This window comes from Ailuropoda melanoleuca, chromosome 15, assembly GCF_002007445.2.
Source record: "Ailuropoda melanoleuca isolate Jingjing chromosome 15, ASM200744v2, whole genome shotgun sequence".
In the NCBI taxonomy this organism is placed as follows: domain Eukaryota; kingdom Metazoa; phylum Chordata; class Mammalia; order Carnivora; family Ursidae; genus Ailuropoda; species Ailuropoda melanoleuca.
The window spans coordinates 23,374,213-23,395,477 of NC_048232.1; the positions used below are offsets into that span (position 1 = coordinate 23,374,213).

At 39.5% G+C, this 21,265-nt stretch overlaps 1 protein-coding gene across 7 annotated transcripts in view; it reads left to right on the forward strand.

Annotated features, from left to right (window-relative positions):
- Nucleotides 1-21,265, forward strand: part of MYO3A (myosin IIIA) — a 236,746-nt gene that overhangs the window by 82,521 nt on the left and 132,960 nt on the right. For 6 of the 7 annotated variants that reach the window (XR_004620761.1, XR_004620760.1, XM_034643926.1 and 3 more), the window contains 2 exons: nt 19,140-19,239; nt 20,853-20,969. Coding sequence is in view for 5 of the 7 variants with exons in the window: in XM_034643926.1 (XP_034499817.1) it covers nt 19,140-19,239; nt 20,853-20,969 (217 nt within the window). In the remaining 2 variants the exon portion in view is untranslated. The remainder of the gene's footprint in view (nt 1-19,139; nt 19,240-20,852; nt 20,970-21,265) is intronic. The other variant, XM_034643928.1, reaches the window with a different exon arrangement.

A 21,265-nucleotide genomic window follows, 5' to 3' on the forward strand; every position in this document is an offset into this window, starting at 1 on the left:
CCAATGCCATCTATATGAGTGATGCTGTCTTGGCTCCTCAGGACCAGCCTACCCACCAGGTGAATACTACCGAATGGCCTCAATTGACACCACATGGAGTGGAAGAATTTCCTACCTGTGAATCTTGCATGAATCCCTGATCCATGAAATCATGAGTTAAAATAAAATGGATGTTTGAAGCTGCAGAGTTTGGGGATAATTTGTTACACAGCAATGAAACCAGAACAAGAGGATATGAGTCTTATTGAAACCAATATTCGTAGTGTTGATGCGGCTTAAAACCCTTAGGTGGCTTATGTAACAAGTCCCACCTTGAGTGTAAGGGAGATTCAGACATGTCTGGGCAACCAGTGGGGGGAGTCAATTCACGTAGGTGGAGGGCACCCAGGCCTTCTGGGAAAGGAACTGAAACTGTGCCCACTTCAGCAAGCCAGGCATTTCTAGTAGGTAGTGGGTTGGCCCAGCAGGAGTCTTTCTGCCAACGGTCATAGAATCTTCTGCAAGATGATAGATACTAAGGGAAAGAGCATAAGTTTGACCCAATAACAAAGCCCTAGTGATTAGAAGGAGTCGCAACTCTGAATACAAGTATTGGCTATTAACAAAAGCCATCCCAAGGCCAGCCCAGACCCATGGGGGTATATCTGTGACCTAAGGAAGGGCGAGGTTATAAGTGGAAACTGAAAGAGGTGTTTCACTCAACCTATAAATGGGGTACAAGCAACAACATGCCCAGTCTTAGTCAACATGTAACACAAAGGGAAAAGACCCATCATTTCCACTTCCCAAAGGACTCTTGGGTGACCGGGACAGCAGAAGTGTGGTGGCCATGCTGATGGGCTGAGTAGACACACAGCAGTAGAGGTATCCACCAGAGGATCATAAGCAGAGGAGTGAACCACCTGGCGGAACACCTAGAGACGCTGCTTTGCCTGCTGAGCGATGCTGAGCAACGCCCTGCCTCCCTGGCAAGGACTCCGTGCGCTGAGGAGCCGCAAGAGCTCTGAGGGACCAACACAGTGCCAGCCACTCTCTGCCTGGCAAAGTGGGAAGGAGACTGATACTCAGCCAAACAAGAACTGAGTAACAGGGATGTCTAGCTGAAGCAGATGAGCAAATGTGAGACATGCTTATGGGGTCTTTCTAAGACAACAAGAGTCCTCCATTAGCATGTGATGGCAACACACCAGCAAAATAGGATTGCTTGTGCTATGACCCCTGGCGTACCCCTAAATGATGTGGGGTGGCCCATGCTGGACAAATCCAGGAGGCACCATTCATTTCATAGTTTACATGAATGCTTTCACCCTAGAGCCCCAAGATACAACATTCTTGGTGCCCTCTAGAGTTGTGCGATGTGAACTGTGGATCAGGAGCCTGGGAAAATTCTGAGCACATTTGTTTTGCAACCCAACATATCAGTGATATTACCTGTGTACACATGATGTCAACATAAGCAGAGAATTGGATAGAGTAAAAAGCTCTCCCTGGTTCATTGCTTATTATCAGTGTCCTGATTTAGCCTGAAAAATGTTGTCCCCCTCAGCACTCAGATAAAGTTGCTTTCACAGAAAAATGTTTTCAGCACATACGAGGATGAAATCCTCTGATATTTCCTTGAAGTTCAGGTGAATTAATTTATGTCATTTCCTTGATATCTTCAGCATCAGTTAATGGAAGATCATTTTTCATTAGTGTTTAGTCTTCAAATATGCTAATTATAGTATATACGTAATTTATAGGGAAATTTAAATTTTATCAGATATTAGGACCACTTTACAATTTCTGAAAGCTTGTATCAGATTCCCAAATTCCTGTAATGTTAATTTGGCAGTGATATTCTAGAAATCGTTATTTTAATGATAGCATTTATCTATTTTTAGATATATTAAACTGATTCAAACTTTTACTTGTTTTAAAAATATGTTTACTTTTTCTTATAATTTTATAATTATTTTATTAAAAGAGTTTCCTGAAAATGACCAGATTTGATTTCATGGGGTGAAATGCTATGAACCCAACAAGTGCATGGACTTCAATAAAGCAAAATATAACACATTTTTCAAAAAAGAACAAAATTCCCTGAAAAATTCTGCATGGACATCTTTTGGTCTTTCGTTCAAAGGCATTAGCCTTTAAACAATTTTTATTCTAGAGGGGAAAAAAATAACCTAAGGGATTGTCAAGAGCCTTGACCTACATTTTAAAGATTGCAAGGAATACTGCAGTATTATCTGTTTGATTTTTTTCTTTCCATTTAGCAACGGCCTAGGATTTGAATGCATCCATTTTTGGTGGTGCTGCTGTAAGAAAACAGGCATTTGCATAGAATTACATTCACTGTCTCAAAGGAGACAGGACACCTGGTGTGGATGATACCCATTTTTTTTGCAGCAGAGCAAGATGCATAGGGTGAGTGGAAGGCAGGCCTAACATTTTCCCTGAGTGTCTTCACATTTTTAGTCCTTTAAATATATTTTTGCCACCATGTCAAAGGCAGTAATAAAACGATTGAGCATAACTTACCAGAAAATTCTGTGCTTTAAATGAGCTAAAACTTTTAACCGTCTTTTTGCTGGGGAAGAGGAGAGAAATGTTTTTTAAGGATAGAAGTCAAGGTTTAGAGCACAATGTTTTAGTCTTTGAGTAGAATTTAAAGTGACATGCCCCTTATTCCTTACTGCCAAGCACGGAAAGCTTTATCTCTGGCTGTTCCGCTGCCCTAATCTTGTTTGCTTCCCCATTTAGTTTTGTAATCTCTGCACCAAAAAAAGAAAAAAAAAGGGGGGGGGCTGTATTTAACAGCTTTTAGTTTTGAAAGATCATGATTCACTTTGAAGTTAGATTTTTATACATTTATGTAAATACAGCTGGGTTTTTTTTTTTTTTAGGGAAAAATCTGAAGTCAAATTGCTCAGGGTTTTTCAAAAAGAAGAAAGAAAGGGAAATAAATAGTACTTAACTATGACAATTCCAGTCTTGGGAATAGAAATTGAAATGGAATACTCTTATGTTATGGTTGATTCTATATGGATATTACTGTAGACAAGTTCCTCAAAAAAAATTATCTATATCTATACCTATCTATCTATCTGAACATTACCTGGGCAGCCTGGCCTAAAATGTGGGTGTTGTTCATGGTCTGTGGATGATAGCATAATTCCCCTATGTTTATTTAGATAGGTGGAGGATGGTCATGAATTCTGTTTGGGGGATGTTAAATTTGCCAATGAAGCATAAAAGTCAAGCTACTAAGTGAGTAGCTGGATGGAGGAGTCTGGACTTCAGGGAGGAAGTCCATGTTAGACGTGGTTTTTATGTCTAAATGCCATGGCACTGGGTGAGGTCCCTGAATGTGAATGTTTAGAAAGAGAAGTGAAGGGGACCTAGGCCAGAGCTCTGGGAGACACCAACATTTAGGAACCCAACAGAGGGACAGGAGATTGAGGGAGTGTGGTCTGCTGTAAGCCGCATGAACCAAGTGTTTCAAGGAGAGGATAGCCCACTCTGCCAAATAGTGCTGAAAATTCAAGAAAAATACAGTGACACTGAGTTTGGACATAGGAAACTCTTCAGTGGCCCTGAGAAGGGCCATCTCAGCAGAGTGGATGGACAGATCCCGGGCTGGGAGAGGTTAAGGAGAGAGGTGTTGTGAGGAAGAAGAGCTAGGTCATAGGGACTGCTTTCAGGAAGCTCAGCTGTGAAAGGAGTTATGGCGCCCCTGCTGGGAGGAGAGATGTTTCAAAGGAGAGATGTTTAAAGCTGGGAGCTGGTAGAGCATATTGACAGGCTAAAGGGGAGAGGTTGATGCAGATGGGAGGGGAGAGTGGATGAGCTGGCCTTTGTTCAGAGCAGAGACACCTTAATCCATTCCAACCAGAGAGGAGGCTGAGAGAAAAAGTTAACTTGTTTGAAGTGTAGATATTTAGAAAAAGACTAAAAAGAAACACCAAAATGTTAACAGTGGTTATCTCTTGGTGATGGAGCTATAGGTGATTTTTTTTTTCTTTTACCTTTTGACATTTTTCAATTTTTAAAGCAAAGAGTGTAGTTTATTTATTTATTTTTAAGATTTTATTTATTTATGTGACAGAGAGACAGCCAGCGAGAGAGGGAACACAGCATGGGACTGGGAGAGGAAGAAGCAGGCTCCCAGCGGAGAAGCCCGATGTGGGACTCGATCCCGGAATGCCGGGATCGCGCCCTGAGCCGAAGGCAGACATTTAACGACTGCGCTACCCAGGCGCCCCGGAATGTGGTTTATTTTTATACTTGGGAAAAAATGAATGTAATAAAGATCATCACACACTTTCTCGTGACCCTTCACCCTTCACGCCACCATTCTTTGACCAGGCGAACTACACAAAACTCCCTAGCCATGTTTGTTCGTAACCAGATTAATTTTCTATAATGGTGTTTGCCCCATGCATTCTTACCGTGTCATTGGTAACCCTGCCTATGGAAGGAACCATTCCTCTCTATCTTTGCCACAAAAGTCTACTTACAGAAACTGGTTCTTCTCTACTCTCTTGTTTATAAGCTAAGAGTGAGGAGAAAAAAGAGGTAATATAGCCATAAAATATTCTTGCAAACTCAGATGTCAGTCTTATTTCAACATCTAAAAACCATGTCACTCTATCTAAAATAACAGACAGCAGGGAGAAGTCACATTCACAGCAGAATTAGACAAGATGTCCACTAGGAACATTTTTCATCAGTCTCCAGATACCTGATTCCTTCTTAAGAGCACACAGGTTCCATTTCACCCTGCCCAGAACCACCTAACAGGAATTACCAGGTGGTATGTGTTCCTTAAAATTTGCTAATAGCCTTAATAAAATTAGGTGAGACTGTGCCTGTTGTCCAACTCATAAAGGATCATATATTTTTTCTTTTTCTTTCTTTTAAAAGATTTTATTTATTTATTTGAGAGAGAGACAGCGCACTAGCAGGGGGGAGGGGTAGAGGGAGAGGGGAAGCAGACTCCCCACTGAGCAAGGAGCCTGATGCAGGACTTGATCCTAGGACCCTGAGATCACGACCTGAGCCAAAGGCAGATGCTTAAGCGACTGAGCCACCCAGGCACCCCATATATTTTTCTTGATGCAGTTGCTTCGTAGTTACAGATCAAAATCTATACTGGAACATAACCTATGTTTTATTTTGTTTTGTTTTTTGACTAGGTAATGCATGCGTATTGAAATAGCGCAAAAGAGTAGTCAGTGAAAAATAGTCTCCTCACTTATGTCCCTTCCCAAAGGCAACCAATATGTCTGGTGTTTTGTGTGTATTTCTAGAGATCTATTTATATATAAGTAAATAACTACAGCATTAATGGAAAATTTAATAAGGCTCTTAAACTTCATTTTAACATTCTTTATCATTTAAAATATCAAGGATGCCTATAACGTTAGAAGCCACTGAAAAATCGTAGTCAGGGGGAATTTAATATCTTTCTGAAATTAAAGTGTGAGTGATGGGAGAAAAGATTCACTTTCTAAAACCTGATCCCCATACCTCTTTCATGGGCACATTATATTAAACGATATGCCTCACATGTTCTGCAACTAGCTTGAGAGTTTTAATGTAATATTAAGCATTCATGTTTTTTTTTTTAAATAGTTTCTCTCAGTCATCAAGCACACATTAATCTTTAATACATTTATTTTTTTAAAAAGACCGTCTACCTTTTGACCCACTGATCATTGGTAGTATCTGCTGTCCCTCGCTGCTAGACCCTTCTTTTTGCCCCAGGTCTCTTGCCTAACAGAGGGTCTGCAAGCTGTGGCTTACAGGCCAAATCTGGCCTGCCTCCTAGTTTGTAAATGAAATTTTATTAGACCACAGTCATGCCTATTTGTTCATGTATTATCCTTATGGCTGCTTTCACACTGTAAAAAGGGTGAGTAGTTGTGACGCAGGTCAGATGGCCTTCGAAGCTGAAAATATTTATTTATCTGTTTTGTTTTGTTTTTTTACAGAGAAAACTTGCCAATCCCTATTCTAGCATATGGACTCTTGGTCATGGTAATGAATGGGCAAATAGCATTAGAGAAAAGAACAATCAAGAAGTGATTTTAAAGGTGTCAATAATGAAATTATAGTAGTACAGAGCATCGTATTGCAACATGCAAATTATACACAAAATCCTTGGGTGTTCGTTTATTTCATATGCTTCAGTCCCCACGCAGAGAAAGTAGTAGAGAGATTTAGAACAGTAGGAAGAAAATAGTAGGGAGATTTAGTGCAGAGATTTAGAATAAATTAAGGAAGATGCTAACATCGGTAGAGATTTTCATCTGCTTTCATATATCACTTTTCCAACTTCATCCTTCCTTCTAGCATTGCCACAGATTTGGTGAACAATTGTATGTCTGTACAGTCCAGATGAAAGCACATCTTTACAAAATTATATGTGAGAGAGAAAGAGCTCTGTGAATGAAAAGGGCAATTAGAAATGTCATATGGGGGGGGCGCCTGGGTGGCACAGCGGTTAAGCGTCTGCCTTCGGCTCAGGGCGTGATCCCGGCGTTATGGGATTGAGCCCCCACATCAGGCTCTTCCGCTATGAGCCTGCTTCTTCCTCTCCCTCTCCCCTTCCTTCTGTTCCCTCTCTCACTGGCTGTCTCTATCTCTGTCGAATAAATAAATAAAATCTTTAAAAAAAAAAAAAAAAAGAAATGTCATGGGGGCTTGGTGACCCTGACATCTGTCACTCCAGTCATGGCCAGAGTTGGCGTGCAGGTCTGGCTGGCCTGGTGTGTGCTCCCCTCCCCACCATCATTTTAAAACTACATAGTTGGCCAAAGGGGCACAAATGCATGTAAATAGAAACTGGTTTTCCAGGGCGTACCAGTGAGAGCCTGTATTCCCATTGGTACCGCCAGTTGTGACTTAGGTACTGGCATTTAAAGATGGATAAGGAAACTAAAACAAAACCATTGATTAGATTTATGTTTGACGAAGGATTTCTGTACTACCCCCAGGGACTCCTGAATCACCTTAGAAGATAGGGCTTGATATTTACAAGAGTGTATTTTACCAAAGTAAAAGCAAATAAAGCTGTTGCATTACAACAGTACAACTGAAGAGTAAGGATACGCATTTAACATCAGGCAGCAATAGTTGTTTCTTTTTTCCGTGTGTAGAACTGAAATGCAAGTGAAGCTATAATAAGCACCCTAAGGGTATTTGTGACCTTTGACAACACAGAGAGAAAATATTTATAGTCTGAAACTATGTCTCTCCAGTACGACAGAGTAAATGAAAAATATAATCTGTTTAACAAGCTGTACCTTTCACAAAAGGACAAAAGTCTCGTGGAAGGATTCTGACTTTGCTTTTTACAAGTGTTACAGAAATAAAATATTTAATAAAGTAACGAGAATGGCTACCAAGTCTATAAAATGAAGGCAAAAGTAAAATGTTAGAAGTGTAAAATTATCTTGAAGTATGTATATGTGTGTGTGTGTGTGTGTGTGTGTGTGTGTATACTTTGATCATTTCAATTGTTTATAACCAGAGGAAAAAATAATAAAATTTCTTTGGCTCCACAGTAGATGAACATTTAGTAAAGCAAACTATTCACTCCTTTATGCAAGAAACATATTTTGAGAACCTATCATTTGCAAGAATCTGGTCTAGGAGTAAGGGGTAAATCAGTCAACAGATTAAAAAACAAAAAAACAAACCAAAACAAAAAAACCTACTGTGGAGCTTACATATCAAAGGGAAAACTTAGACAAAGAATAAAATCAGTAAACGATGTAGTATGTTAGATGGTGGTGTGTGCTGGAGGCAGGGAAGGAGGATTGTGAGTCCTGTCGGGCTGGGGGAGTGGATCTGTAGGTGGAGGAAGAGTCTGGAGGTCTCTGAGGCAGGAGTGTGCCAGGTGTTGGAGGCCCTGCCGCAAGGGGGGCAGGGCAACAGAGTTAAGAGACAAGGTCTGACACAGCGGGGTAGGATTGGGTCAGTTTACATGGGACCTTTCTCTGGCTGACGTGGGGCCATTGGAGGGCACTGACCAGAGAGTGACCTATCTGACTTACGTTCTTTTTTTTTTTTTTTTTAAGATTTTATTTATTTATTTGACAGAGATAGAGACAGCCAGTGAGAGAGGGAACACAAGCAGGGGGAGTGGGAGAGGAAGAAGCAGGCTCATAGCGGAGGAGCCTGATGTGGGGCTCGATCCCATAACGTCGGGCATGCCCTGAGCCGAAGGCAGACACTTAACTGCTGTGCCACCCAGGCGCCCCCTGACTTACGTTCTAAAAAGGTCACTCTCACTATTTGTAACAATCCAAGTAAGAACAATGGGGCCTTAAAGATCAAGAGAGTAGGCGTGGAGGTTTTACCTCAAAAATAGACATTTGAGGTCTGATTAAATACTCTCTTTGTTGAGGAGTTAGAAGGACAGCAGACTATTGTTCGGTTGTAAGAAATGCCCCCCACCCCTTTTTTTTGCTCGTGTATCAAGTTAGCAGCCCCGGGCAACTTTTCCAAGCTGTTCTTACCTGTTTTCTGTAGCTTTCATGACCTCCAGTTTTTTTTCCCCTGCCTTTCTTACTGTTCCCAACCTCGGTCAATGGGCCATCCTCTCCTCAGTGGAGATGGAGAGAAATGGAGACTCAACAAATTTTAAGGAGAAGAAAACCATGCAATCTGGTGATGGAGTGGGTATAGGAGGTGAGAGAGTGGCAGATTTCTGGTGTGCACAGCTAATCAGATGGTGAGGCAGTCAATGAGACAAGAAACCCCGGAGGAGTTCCAGGCTTTGTTGCAGAACAGTGTGCTTTGCTTTTTGGACACTTGGCATTCGAATGCATTGAAGATATCTGTGTTTCTCAACAGTCATGCCCTCCCCAACCTCATTCCTCAACCTCTGGCCTCTCCCACACTAGCGCTCTGCGTTCTGGCTGCCGCACATCCTCACTGTCCTGGGGCATGTGCTCTGCGGTTTGACCACCCCCCTGTCACCACCACACATACAAATTCTCCTCCTCAGGTCACGGAATACTGCTCCTGCGCAAATACCAAGATCGAATGCTAAATCTACGGAGCGCCATTCCCCATTCACCAGAAGGGAATTACTAGCTCCTTGCTATTTCTCTAACATTTCATTTTTACCTCGGTTTTGGCACTTGCCATACGCCTTGTGCTGCTTAAATGTTTTTATAGCTCCCACTTGACTGAAACTCATTGAACATAGGGTCTGGATTCCTTTTCACCTACAGTAACCCCTCAACACTTAGGACAATGCCTTGCACATAGCAAGGTCTCAATAGATCTAGGTTGGATTGAATTGCACAGTTAGATTTTTATTAACATAACACTGATGTAAGAAGAGTCTAGAGAAAATGCCCTTCTGAAATCAATAGTTATTCCTTCCTATAAACATGGCTTTTTTTTTAACTTTAAAAAAAATTTTGCCTTACAATTCTACTATCTGGTACTTGGTATGTAGTTAAATCTAACAAATTATTGTATGCATTTTTTTTTAAAAATTTGATACCAGAAAAATGAAAGTTGACCAAAACAATACCAGTCATGATTAATTAGATATTCACTAATATATAAAATTATAGAAATACTTAGATGTTCTTTTGAAAATCTAGATGTACTTCCTTATTTTAAGCAATACTCAATATTATACTAGAAAAAATTCAAAGCTTTTATTTACACAGACTCCAAAGAATTCAGTTTGTTTCAGACAAACATGGATATCATATATCATGACAAAGATTGGACTAGACATCTTTCTTTGACAAATAATCATTTATCCTTTCGTTTATTCAATCTACTTACATTTATTGAGTATCTATTATCTCCCAGCTACTGTTTAGGTGCTCAAGATACATTAGTGACCAAAAGAGACACGTAAGGTGTAAAATATGTTCACAATTGCCAATTCCTTTAAATTTTTCATTTATAGAATATAATTCAATTTTTCTTAATCATTCATTACAAATTTAATAGCTTCTGAAGTATTTAACTTATAGAGAAACTTTTATGCACTAATTGCATGTACCTGAATTAACTGTGAATGACATGTATTTTGTGTGTGTGTGTGTGTGAGTAAAGCGATAGAAGTTTATTAAGTGAAGATACAGAAAAAGCTCTCAAGAGTGAGAGGCGTCCTGACAGGGTTGCTAATGAGGGCCTTTAGGGTTGGTCTTTTATAGAAAGCTAACCAGGGAACTTAAATCCTTTACATCTCTATTGATAACACCTTCAATGGCTTACTTCCTTTTTAGGGTCTGGTTATTTTTGTTGGTCACAGGTGATTATCAAAGACACCCACCCGGCAAGCCTAGGGCAGGGTGGGTGGTCCTCCCACGTGAGCAAATATAGCTTTGTCAATTAATTGAGTAGTATTGGAGGCAATAGCCAGTGCTACTTGATTTCATCATATTGTTCTTCAAAAATGAATCTGTCCAAACATATCAGTCTAGCTCAAATTATCCTTTTGGTTTATATGTGTAACTGTTAACTGTTCCATCAGGATGCGCGTGCTCTGTGTGAACAGGGACTTGATCTGTTTTCTTAATAGCTTTATTCCAGCTCCAAATTACTTGAGACATAGTGGATGCTGCAGAAATGTAAATATTTGTTGAATGAACGAATGCAGTAATGGATGTTGAAACATGTATAATTCAAGGCTCTCCTTGGGGTATGGGGGGTGTGTGTGTGTGTGTATGTGTGTGCATGTGTGTGTGTGTGTGTTTTGGGGGGAAAAGCCTAACAAAGCAGAACAGGAATGGAGATGTCCTATCAATCACCTGGTTCGTTGAGTTTTGACACGAGGTTGGACACATCACAGGCTTGCTGACCCCACTTTTCACAGTTCTGAAAATGAAAGGAAATTGAACTGTGATATATTTAACTGTTCTTCTCACTCTTATGCCCTTTGATCTTATGTATTGTTAACTGAGTAGCTTTTTAAATGTTAAGCTAATTTTAAAGCTGAGCAAGGATATAATTGATGCAACTAGTCATGTATCAACGCCACATAAGAGTAGAAATGAGTCACTCACTATTGCTGTTTTGTTATGACAGCTGTAACTGGCCTTATTTTTGCCTTGTTGTCTCCATAATGTGTAAGACCCAACCAACCGACAGCAGTGCTAACCATGCTTTCCAGAGCAGCCCGTTGTGATGGCCTTGTCTCACAGTAACTGATGGTGCAGATATACAGATATGGGAGAAATAGAGAGAGGCAATTCCAGCGGCCATGGGGCTTTTCCGGTTCAACTGACCTGGCAGCGAGCAGCACTCAGTCGTGATCAGCGAGAGATGGGAGGGAGGTGAGCGGGAGCCTAGATGTGCTAGAGAGCTGTGCATCTTCTCACCGTGAGCCTAACTAAGCTTCAGCTCTGTTTATAAAGTCAGCCTGAAACACTGCGGTGAGAATAGGGAGGAGAAAAAAAAAGGAGTTTGCTTGTTTCCCTGTCATCCGATAGAATGCATAAAATTCCTGCTGAGCTACTACCATCAGGGTATACATAGGGCTTAATAATAAATACTGTGAGATCCTTCATAAGACCTGGGCCCAAATTCTTCTCATTTCTTGGTTGGTTTGTGTTGAGTCCAGTGTCACGTATTTACAATTCGTGTTTGTTGAAGGCAGAAGGTTATCAGTGGAATGAGAAGAGGATGGAGACAACTAAATATAAAGTTAGTATAAATATAAATTTAAAATATAAATTAAAAGTAAATATTAAATATAAATATAAATGAGGATTGAACCCATGACTGTAAAAATAATAATAATAGTTGAAATTTATTAAACATAGCAGGTACTGAATGAATCACTTTCCATGTGTTATGTAACTTCACCCCACGACAACCTGATGAAATAGACTTTTATTATTTCCCATCTTATATCTGAGAAAGCGGAGTAAGTTACTTGCCCAAGGCCACATGGCTAGTAAGTGAGAGAGCCGTAAGTGGAATAATAGTAGCTGTTCTAGGGGCGCCTGGGTGGCACAGCGGTTAAGCGTCTGCCTTTGGCTCGGTGTAATCCCGGCGTTATGGGATCGAGCCCCACGTCAGGCTCCTCTGCTATGAGCCTGCTTCTTCCTCTCCCGCTCCCCCTGCTTGTGTTCCCTCTCTCGCTGGCTGTCTCTATCTCTGTCAAATAAATAAATAAATAAAATCTTTAAAAAAAAAAATAGTAGCTGTTCTATAGTAGGCATTTTCATATGCCCATTCCAAATAAGCATTTTCCATGAAATAATCTATTTTACTTATCCTCACAAACTCTTTTGATGTTTGCCCTGAGCATTCTGATTCTAGAGCCCGTGCTCCTAATACTACTTTGGTGTCGTGAATACCACAATCTAAACAAAGGCAAGGGTTCATATAGCTTCAGAAATAACTTTTGATTTTCTATATAACCGTTTCAGAATTCAGTTCAGGGTCTAATAACTTATCAGTCAATCCATAATCCACCCTGACTTTATACCCATTATCGCGACCGGCTCAACCCTGCTCCACATTCCTCAGCCCCTTTACCCTTGATTGGAAGAGAAATCTTAATAGACGAGTCATGTTCTAGAATAGGGCCAAGCCATCTTCGCAATTACCCTGAGAAAGTCTTTATAAGTGATTAAAAAAACGAGTTTTTCAGAGTCACAGAAAACAGCTCATTTTCTTTTCATAATGAAGCAGTCACCCATTTTCTAGATAATACACGTAATCAATACACAAAATTATCAAGCCCATTAGGTTGACAAATTATAGAATTCCAGGACTGGAAGAGGCAACAGAGATGATATGATTCAGCTATTTTAATACCATCAATCCAGGTAAGATTACTAGCTTTCGGTATTTTCTGGTGATAACATGTCTTTTTAGGAAATGGTAATGATGGATTTATCTTCCCAAATCAAAACAGAAAAGCCTAAAATTTGTCTGTTCAGTATAATTTTACTATCCTAATATCTCATGGTATCTCATTTTCAGTGTTCTTTTTATTGAATTTCAGAAGTTCTTGAAATACTAAACATACTAATCCTTTGTCCATCATACATATTGCAAGTTTTTTTATTTCCCTTGTAATTTATGTTTTTATTTTACTCATATTAAAATTGTTATCGTGCCAAATCTATCCTTTATTTTTCATTCTCTTTTCTATCTTATCATTCTTACAAATTCCATTCCTATCCCGTTATTATTACACAACTCTTCTGTACCTTCTCCTAGAACTTCTATGAGTATATTTTTTAAATCTGTAAGTTTGTTAATCCACCTGGACTTTAGTTTTACATAAAGTACATGATTCCCAAATTTTTAACTAGCTGGTCCAGCATAATTTCTTGAATTTTTTCTTTCTCTACTACTTTGAATGCCAAATTTATAACATGTTCTTAGAATGTATGACCCTAAATTATAAGATATTTACTACTGAATTCTAACTTTTCTTGGCTGTCCTTAGTGTGATAATGTTTAGTGATAATATTTATTTTTAGAGTACTGTAAAATGATTTTTTTTCCTTGACTAGAATATGCTACTCCACTCTGTTATTTCCAAGCTCTCCCTCTTGATTAAAATATTTCTTTTTTTTTTTTTTAAGATTTTATGTATTTATTTGGCAGAGAGAGACAGCCAGCGAGAGAGGGAACACAAGCAGGGGGAGTGGGAGAGGGAAGAAGCAGGCTCCCAGCAGAGGAGCCTGATGTGGGGCTTGATCCCAGAACGCCGGGATCACGCCCTGAGCCAAAGGCAGACGCTTAACAACTGTGCCACCCAGGCACCACTTGATTAAAATATTTCATTGGCTTCCCATTATGTCTGGAGTCCAGGCTCACCGGGCACCAGGGTCCCTCTCACTGTTACAGCGGCAGGGCCCTTCCCTGCGTCCAGAGAATACAGCGTGTCGTCTCGCCTGTCTCCAGGGCTCCGCGCGTGCTCTTCCCTCTTTCCCCCAGCACGTATCAGCCTGACAACCTCTCCACACTTGGATACATACATATAAAAGCTAAATTTCATATTTTCCATTAAAACTGTGAATCACAAGGGGCAGCTGGGTGGCTTAGTCAGTTAAGCATCCAACTCTTGATTTCAGCTCAGGTCATGATCTCAGGGTTGTGAGATCAAGACCCGCATCAGGCTCCGCACTGAGCCTGGAGCCTGGTAAGATTTTCTCTCCCTCTGCCCCTCCCCCTTCCACTCATGCATGCTCTCTCTCTCTCTCTCTCTCTCTCTCTCAAAACAAAAACAAAAAGAACCTGTGAATCACAGAATTTAATTCTATGGATATTAAAAGTGTATTATGGTAAAAGGTCAGAAAGATGGTAGGTCAGGTAGGTTTTGGTGCCAGCTGACTTATTAAAGGGTTTGCCAGAAATCAGGGGATATGAACTAAAAGGGAAGGACATAGGATTGGTTACATTAAGAGATATTATTCTTCACACACCGGATAGTTGGGTGTGGCTCAATATTATGATTCAAGCCACCAATATATTTCATGCCTCTGTATCCTTGATACCATGCATAGAAAGATGAATAACACTTGGTCTCTGCCCACAAGTTTCTCCTGGTTTGGTGAGAGTGGTGCATGTAGCTAGTTCAAGGTGAACGTTTCTCTGCTAGGGGTACATTCTCTCTCAAAAGTCCTGCAACAGCTTCACAGAGAGGATGATACTTGAGCCTTACTTTGCATGATAAACTTTGCCAGACATGGAAGGAAAATAATCCCAGGCAGAGAAAACAGAATGAGCAAAGCACGGCATCTCAAGCTACGTGGCCTGTTGGGGAATGTTCTGTACAGAGATGATGGTTGATGGTGCTGGACAGGCTTTTTGAGACAAAGTGGTGAATTCCATGCCAAGGAGTCTTTTAAGTCCTGCTGTATAAAATGTGGAGCCATCTGAGGCTTTCAGTCATTACAATAACAACATCTTTTCTAGTTTTTGGAAACTAATACCAGAAGCATCAAGGAAGATGAATTCACAGGAGTGGAAGAGTGAGTGTATTAGCCAGCCAAATATTGATTCCCCTATTTCTTCACCACCTGCTTCTTGGAATTCTCCAGGAACAGTCTTGAACTGCCAAATAGGCCCGTAAAAACAGACGAAAACTTTAGGTTCTTCACTTTAATTAAATGGATATTTGGATGTCTTTCTCTGTTTTCTCAAAAATAATGAGTCTCTTTGGAAATAGGGAGTCAGTAAGATGATACCTATTGAATTCAGCAAATATGGAGACCAACTGTGGAAATTCTGTGCCAGAAACTGTGTGGGATATACACTGATTGATTCATTCAACTAACATTTATTGAGAATCTACTGTGTTTTAAATAATCTTCTTGTTCCCCACATACAGTCGGAAACCAAAGACACATAGTCTCATGCATCTTGGAGTTTACAGTGTAGTAAGGGATTCCGATATTAACTAAATTATCCATACCAATAAGTGCATATTTATGAATTTTTGTAAATGCCATAAAAATGGAACAATCTAAGAGTTGAAAACAGGAGTAAAACTATCCTTATTAGATACAAGTCCTTTATCAGATATGTGATTTGCAAATATTTTCTCCCAGTCTGTGGCTTTGCTTTTTGTTCTCTTAACAGCATCTTTCATAGAGCAGAAGTTTTTAATTTTAATGAACTCCATCTTATTGACTTTTTCTTTTGTGGATGGTGCTTTTGGTGTTGTATCTAAAAATTCATTTCGAAACCCAAGGTTATCAAGATTTTCTCCTGTGTTATCTTCTAAGAGTTTTATAGTTTTGCATTTTACATTAAACTCTGTGATCCATTTTGAGTTAGGTTTTGTTAAAGGGGCTGGGTTAGTGTCTAGATTTTTAAATTTTTGCAATTGGATTGTCCAGCTTTCCTAGCTCCATCGCTTGAAGAGATGTCCCCATCCTGAGGAAATTTACAATCTGGTAAAGGGAATAAGACCCATATACAAATGACTGGTTGAAATGATGTAACTAAAATATTTGTTCTGAAAGTTGTATAGAATTATGCTGAGGAGTTTTAAAGAGGTGGTGTTTGAGGTGAACTGTGAAAAATGAGTAAAGTTTCATCACACAGGTGGTGCTGAGGAGGAAATAATATAAATGAAGGATAGATCTTACTGACTGCAATGTTGAGAAGAGTGTAGAAGGCGAACGTGGTAGTGGGGAAACCACCTGAGTGGGAGGCCATAGTGGTAGTGGGATGCAATATGGCAGAGGTGATGGTGGTGAGAAATGGTTGGTTCTAGATAGAATGTGACTATAGAGCTGACGGAATTTGTGTGTGGATTGCACGAGAGATCTGAGAAAAAGAGAAGAGCCAAGGATCACCTGAACAATCAGAAGAGGGGAGTGACCACCTACTGGGATGAGAATCACGGGGCAGGAGCAGATTTGGGGCTGTGTATTCAGGAGCATGGTTTGGTATGTGTTAAGTCTGCCAATTAGACTTCTAAGCGAAGTGTTGAGTAAGCAGTTGGATGCTTAAGCCTGGAGATCAGCAGAGTCATCAGTGTGTGGGTGGTATTTAAAGCTATGAAACAGGAAGTGAATGCAGATAGAGAAGGAAAAAACTGCAAGGATTGAAGCTCAGGAGATCCCAAATGTGACAGAAAGGTGAGGAGGAACCAGAAAAAGATTCTCAGTTGGAGATGCCAGTGAGACAAGGAAGAGAATCAAGAGACGTGTACAGGACACCAAAACAAGTTTATTTAAGAAGGAGCTTATCAGTGCTGCCAAGATGTGAAGTCAAATGAGGTCTTAGACTTGCCCATTGGACTTAGCAGTGTGAGGCCATTAACATTCTTAACAAAAGCTGTTTCCATGGGGTGAGAGATGGCAGCCTGACTGAAACAAACTTTCTTAAAGGATGGAAAGAAAGTAAGTATGGATAATTTTTATGAGGATTTTTTTGCTATAAAGCAAGGAAATAGAACAGTAGATGGAAAAAACTGAAAGTCAAGGAAGTGTGCTGTGTTTGTTTCTTTTGAGACAAGTACTATGCTAGCTGAGAGGAAAAATTGATGTTAGGAGTGAGAGAGGAACCAGCAGTGTCCTTGAATAAGTGAAAGGAGGTAGAATCCAGCGAGCCAAAGGAAGGGCTGGCGGAAGATAGAGGTGGGGACAGTTTATCAATAGTGATTTAATTCCCTTTTTTTTTTTAAGAGAGAGAGCGAGCAGGGGGGAGGGGTAGAGAGAGATGGAGAAGCAGACTCCCCACTGAGCAGAGAGTCCGAATTGAGACTCGACCCTAGGACCCTGGGATCATGATCTGAGCCGAAGGCAGACATTTAACCGACTGAATCATCCAGGTGCCCCAATAGTGACTTAATTCTAAAACAACCAGTGTTGGCAGGGATGTGGAGAAAAAGGAGCCCTTGTGCACTGTTGGTGGAACTGCAAACTGGGACAGCCATGGTGGAAGACAGTATGGAGGTTCCCCCCGAAATTAAAAATAGAACTACCATATAATCCAGTAATCACACTACTGGGTATTTACCGAAAGAATACAAAAATACTAATTCAAAGGGATACATGCACCCCTGTGTTTACGGTAGCATTATTTACAATAGCCAAACTATGGAAGCAGCCCAAGTGTCCATCAATAGATGAATGGATAAAGAAGATGTGGTATTATTCAGCCATAAAAAAGAATGAAGTCTTGCCACTGAGAGCAACATGGATGAAGCTAGAGAGTATAATCCTAAGTGAAGTAAGCCAGAGAAAGACAAATAACATGTGATTTCACTCATATGTGGAATTTAAGAAACAAAACAAACGAACAAAGAAAAAAAAGAGACAAACTGAAAAACAGACTCTCAACTATAGAGAACAAACTGGTGGTTGCCAGAGGGGAGGTGGGTGGGGGGATGGGTGAAATAGGTCAAGGGGATTAAGAGTATGCTTATCTTGATGAACACTAATAATATATGAAATTGTTGAATCACTATACTGCACATCTGAAATGAGTATAACACTGTAGGTTAACTACACTGGAATTAAAATTTTTAAAAAATAGTGACTTAATTCATTAAGCAGTGAGAAACCATTAAAGTTTACTGAGTAAGTGGTATGGTTCTTATTGTTTGTCATAGTCTGCTTACTCCTTTTACTAATGGACAGGTTGAAATGCTTAAAAGAACAGTTGACTCTTGAATAACACAGGTTTGAGCTGCATGGGTTCACTTGTATGCAGATTTTTTTCAATAAATACAGTATAACACTGTAAGTGTATTTTCTCTTCCTTATGATTTTCTGAATAGTATTTTCTTTTCCTAGCTTACTTTATTGTAAGAATATGGAATATAATATATATAACATAGAAAATATGTGTTAATTTTTTACATTATTAGTAAGGCTTCTGGTCAACAGTAGGCTATCAGTAGTCAAGTTTTGAAGAGTCAAAAGTTATACCTGGATTTTTGACTGCATGGGGTTGGCACTTCTAACCCCATGTTATTTCAAAGGTCTACTGTATCTCCAAAAATAAACATTGAAGATACAGTTTTGTTCAAAATACCAAGTAGATGATAATTTCATGTCCAGAAAATTTGAAACAAACCCTGGTGTTTATCTCAGCAACTTCTCCAGCCTTCATGTCAAATCAAGATCCTTGGGCTGTTATCAGAAGTTGCTGAAATGTTTTACTTTGAAAAGAAACTTCCTGGTGCCTGAAACCAATTTCTTACGTCCATTTAACCATTTGAAAATCCACAGCAGTGGGGTTTATTTTGCACTCCTCTTAAATTTTGCTGAATAATAATTTTTAATATTACCATTACTTGGCCACCAATGGCCTGACACTCTGTCAGACAAAATTGGAAATCTAACGAATTCAAATCTCTCTGACTCACCACTTTGTAACTGCTTAAATCACACACAGGAATTTAGAGGAGGCTTTAAAGCAAATTATATATAGGAGAGTTCTTGATAGAAATAATGAACTCTTTCATCATCTGTGAAGCAAGTTTGACATGTTGTAATTTTCCAATAGAGAGGAGAAAACAGACCAAATATAATAGGCTATTTTCTGGGAAATGGTTAGCAGTGAATTTAGGAAAATCAGTTTCATAGAAGTTTTGTAGTGTTGTATGCTTCTAAAACTTACCTCCATTGTGATCAGTAATAAGTTCTCAAGTCAGAACGGGTTTCTCTCTTTTTACTGCTCTACAGACATGAACGTATTCATACCAAGAAGAGTAACTTCACTAGATCACTAATGTCCAGTCTGAAGGATGTAGACGATTTAGCAACCCTAGAAGTTTTGGATGAGGTAAGAGACTAGGTTCAAATAAATTTGAACATTCTAGATTTTGTTTAATTTATAGAAGTGATATGAACAGGAGGTTGTTTGAATAACATCTGTAAGCTTTCCTTGTCTCGTAGCTCCCTGATTATCTCTCCTATCTTCACTTTGAATATGTGTAACTGAAATTTCCAGATCTCTCCAGCCTGATGTCCATTTCTCTCTTTTTTTTTTTTTCTTTTTTTCTGATAGTTAAATTACGAAGGTGTGGGTTCCCACATGAGTTGCTTATATGTTACAGACCTTTCTTCCCCTGAATTCATTCTGGGAGTCTCAGAGGGATGATGTATTGAGGTCAGAAAATGGTTGCCTCTTACGACCTTCACATAGCATCCTCTCTCTATTTTCTCTTCTGCTGCACTCTCAGTGGCTGTACCTAGAGGCCTCTAGGAAACCCTGAGAGCCTGTCTCTCTTACCATGGTCATTGTCCCCCTCGTGGGATTCCAGAGTCCCTGCTCTCACAGGGCTAGCCCACTAAGGCACTGAATTCTGCTTGAAACTCCTTATCCCAGTGACCTCAGAACCACTTCAAGCATCTTTTATGAAGGTACAAATGCAAGCCAGTAAATTATAGTTTTAGCTTCCCTTCCCCCTCATCTCCCTTTATTCTGGATAATCAGATCATTAGAGAAATAAATAGCTCCTTTTCAGTAAAAGGTTAGGAACTCTATCCTGCCTGATCAATGGGGTTTTTTTAAATACAACTAATACATGCCTGAGGTTTGCTTAGAAAGTCAACCAATCAGGAGACGTTTTCTGAACAGAAGTAGTCATTTGGTAAATTTAGGGTTGCTTAAACAACTCAAGCACTTCCTCAAAATAATCTTTCTTGAGATCATCAAACATCTTGTAATCAAGTAGTGTTTGCAAGTCAGAGATTAGCCAGCACCTTTATGAATCTGTTCATACCAAATTCTCCCATGATATGAATTTCTAGGCTTGTGGATTATAAAGAAGACTTTGCTTATCATTAAACACTGGGCTTGTTTCTGTTGTCTGTGCTTTTGTTTTTGTCTCGTTTTTGAGCTATGATCTGCTCTCCTCTTGTGTCATACTGTAAATGATGAGTTCTGACACTATTAAAATTGATCTCGTGTACTCACGAGTTATCAGCTTGAAAGTTACTTTTCCGAACTTTTTACTGTGCCTCATAAAGCCAAATGTCTCAGCAAAGGGCTAGGACATTCTACAGAACCACTAAAAAACCGTGATTTGCAATAAAGTCATATTCACTGTGTCTTCCCCTTCCTTTTCTGTTGGTCTTTCTCTTTATTTCATCTGCTGCATTTACTTATTTTCTGAAAGGCTCTCTACATATAATAACCCTGTAATATCTCATATGTCCTTTGGAAAACACACAGAACAATGCCATCCCTCGGTGGTTCTCAAGACAAAAGAAGATGCCTGTCAGCTGGAAAGATATTTGCTGACCCAGTGTTATACTCCTTACTATCAACGTGTCTGTTCCTTTCTGATCCTTAGTCCAAATTCCAGATGTATTATTTATATTGTTTACATTTTAAGTTGTAACTGACCTTAAGTGATTTTTAAGAAAAAAAAATTTTTTGTTTTATTATAGAATACAGTCTCAGAACAACTTGAGAAGTGTTATTCCAGAGATCAGATTTATATCTATGTGGGAGACATACTCATTGCTCTTAACCCTTTTCAGAGTCTGGGTCTTTATTCCACAGAGGTATGTGGTGTGGCTGGCATTCTTTTACTTTGAACCAGTAATTATACTATTCAGATATTTAAATTAATTTAGATGATGCCAAAGATAGTTTCATTCAATGCCTTGAAGAAACAGATAATTACTGTTAGAACATAGAGATAGGGGAAATAGGAGGTGAATCAATCTGGTTGTGGTTCCTGGTCTTCTTTTTTCCAAAAGTAAGTGGCAGAATGGTAATTACTTCCAGTCGTTGGTAACTGGTCTATACTATGTATCATATTAATGAACAGATGCCTACAAAAGTGCAGGTGTATTGT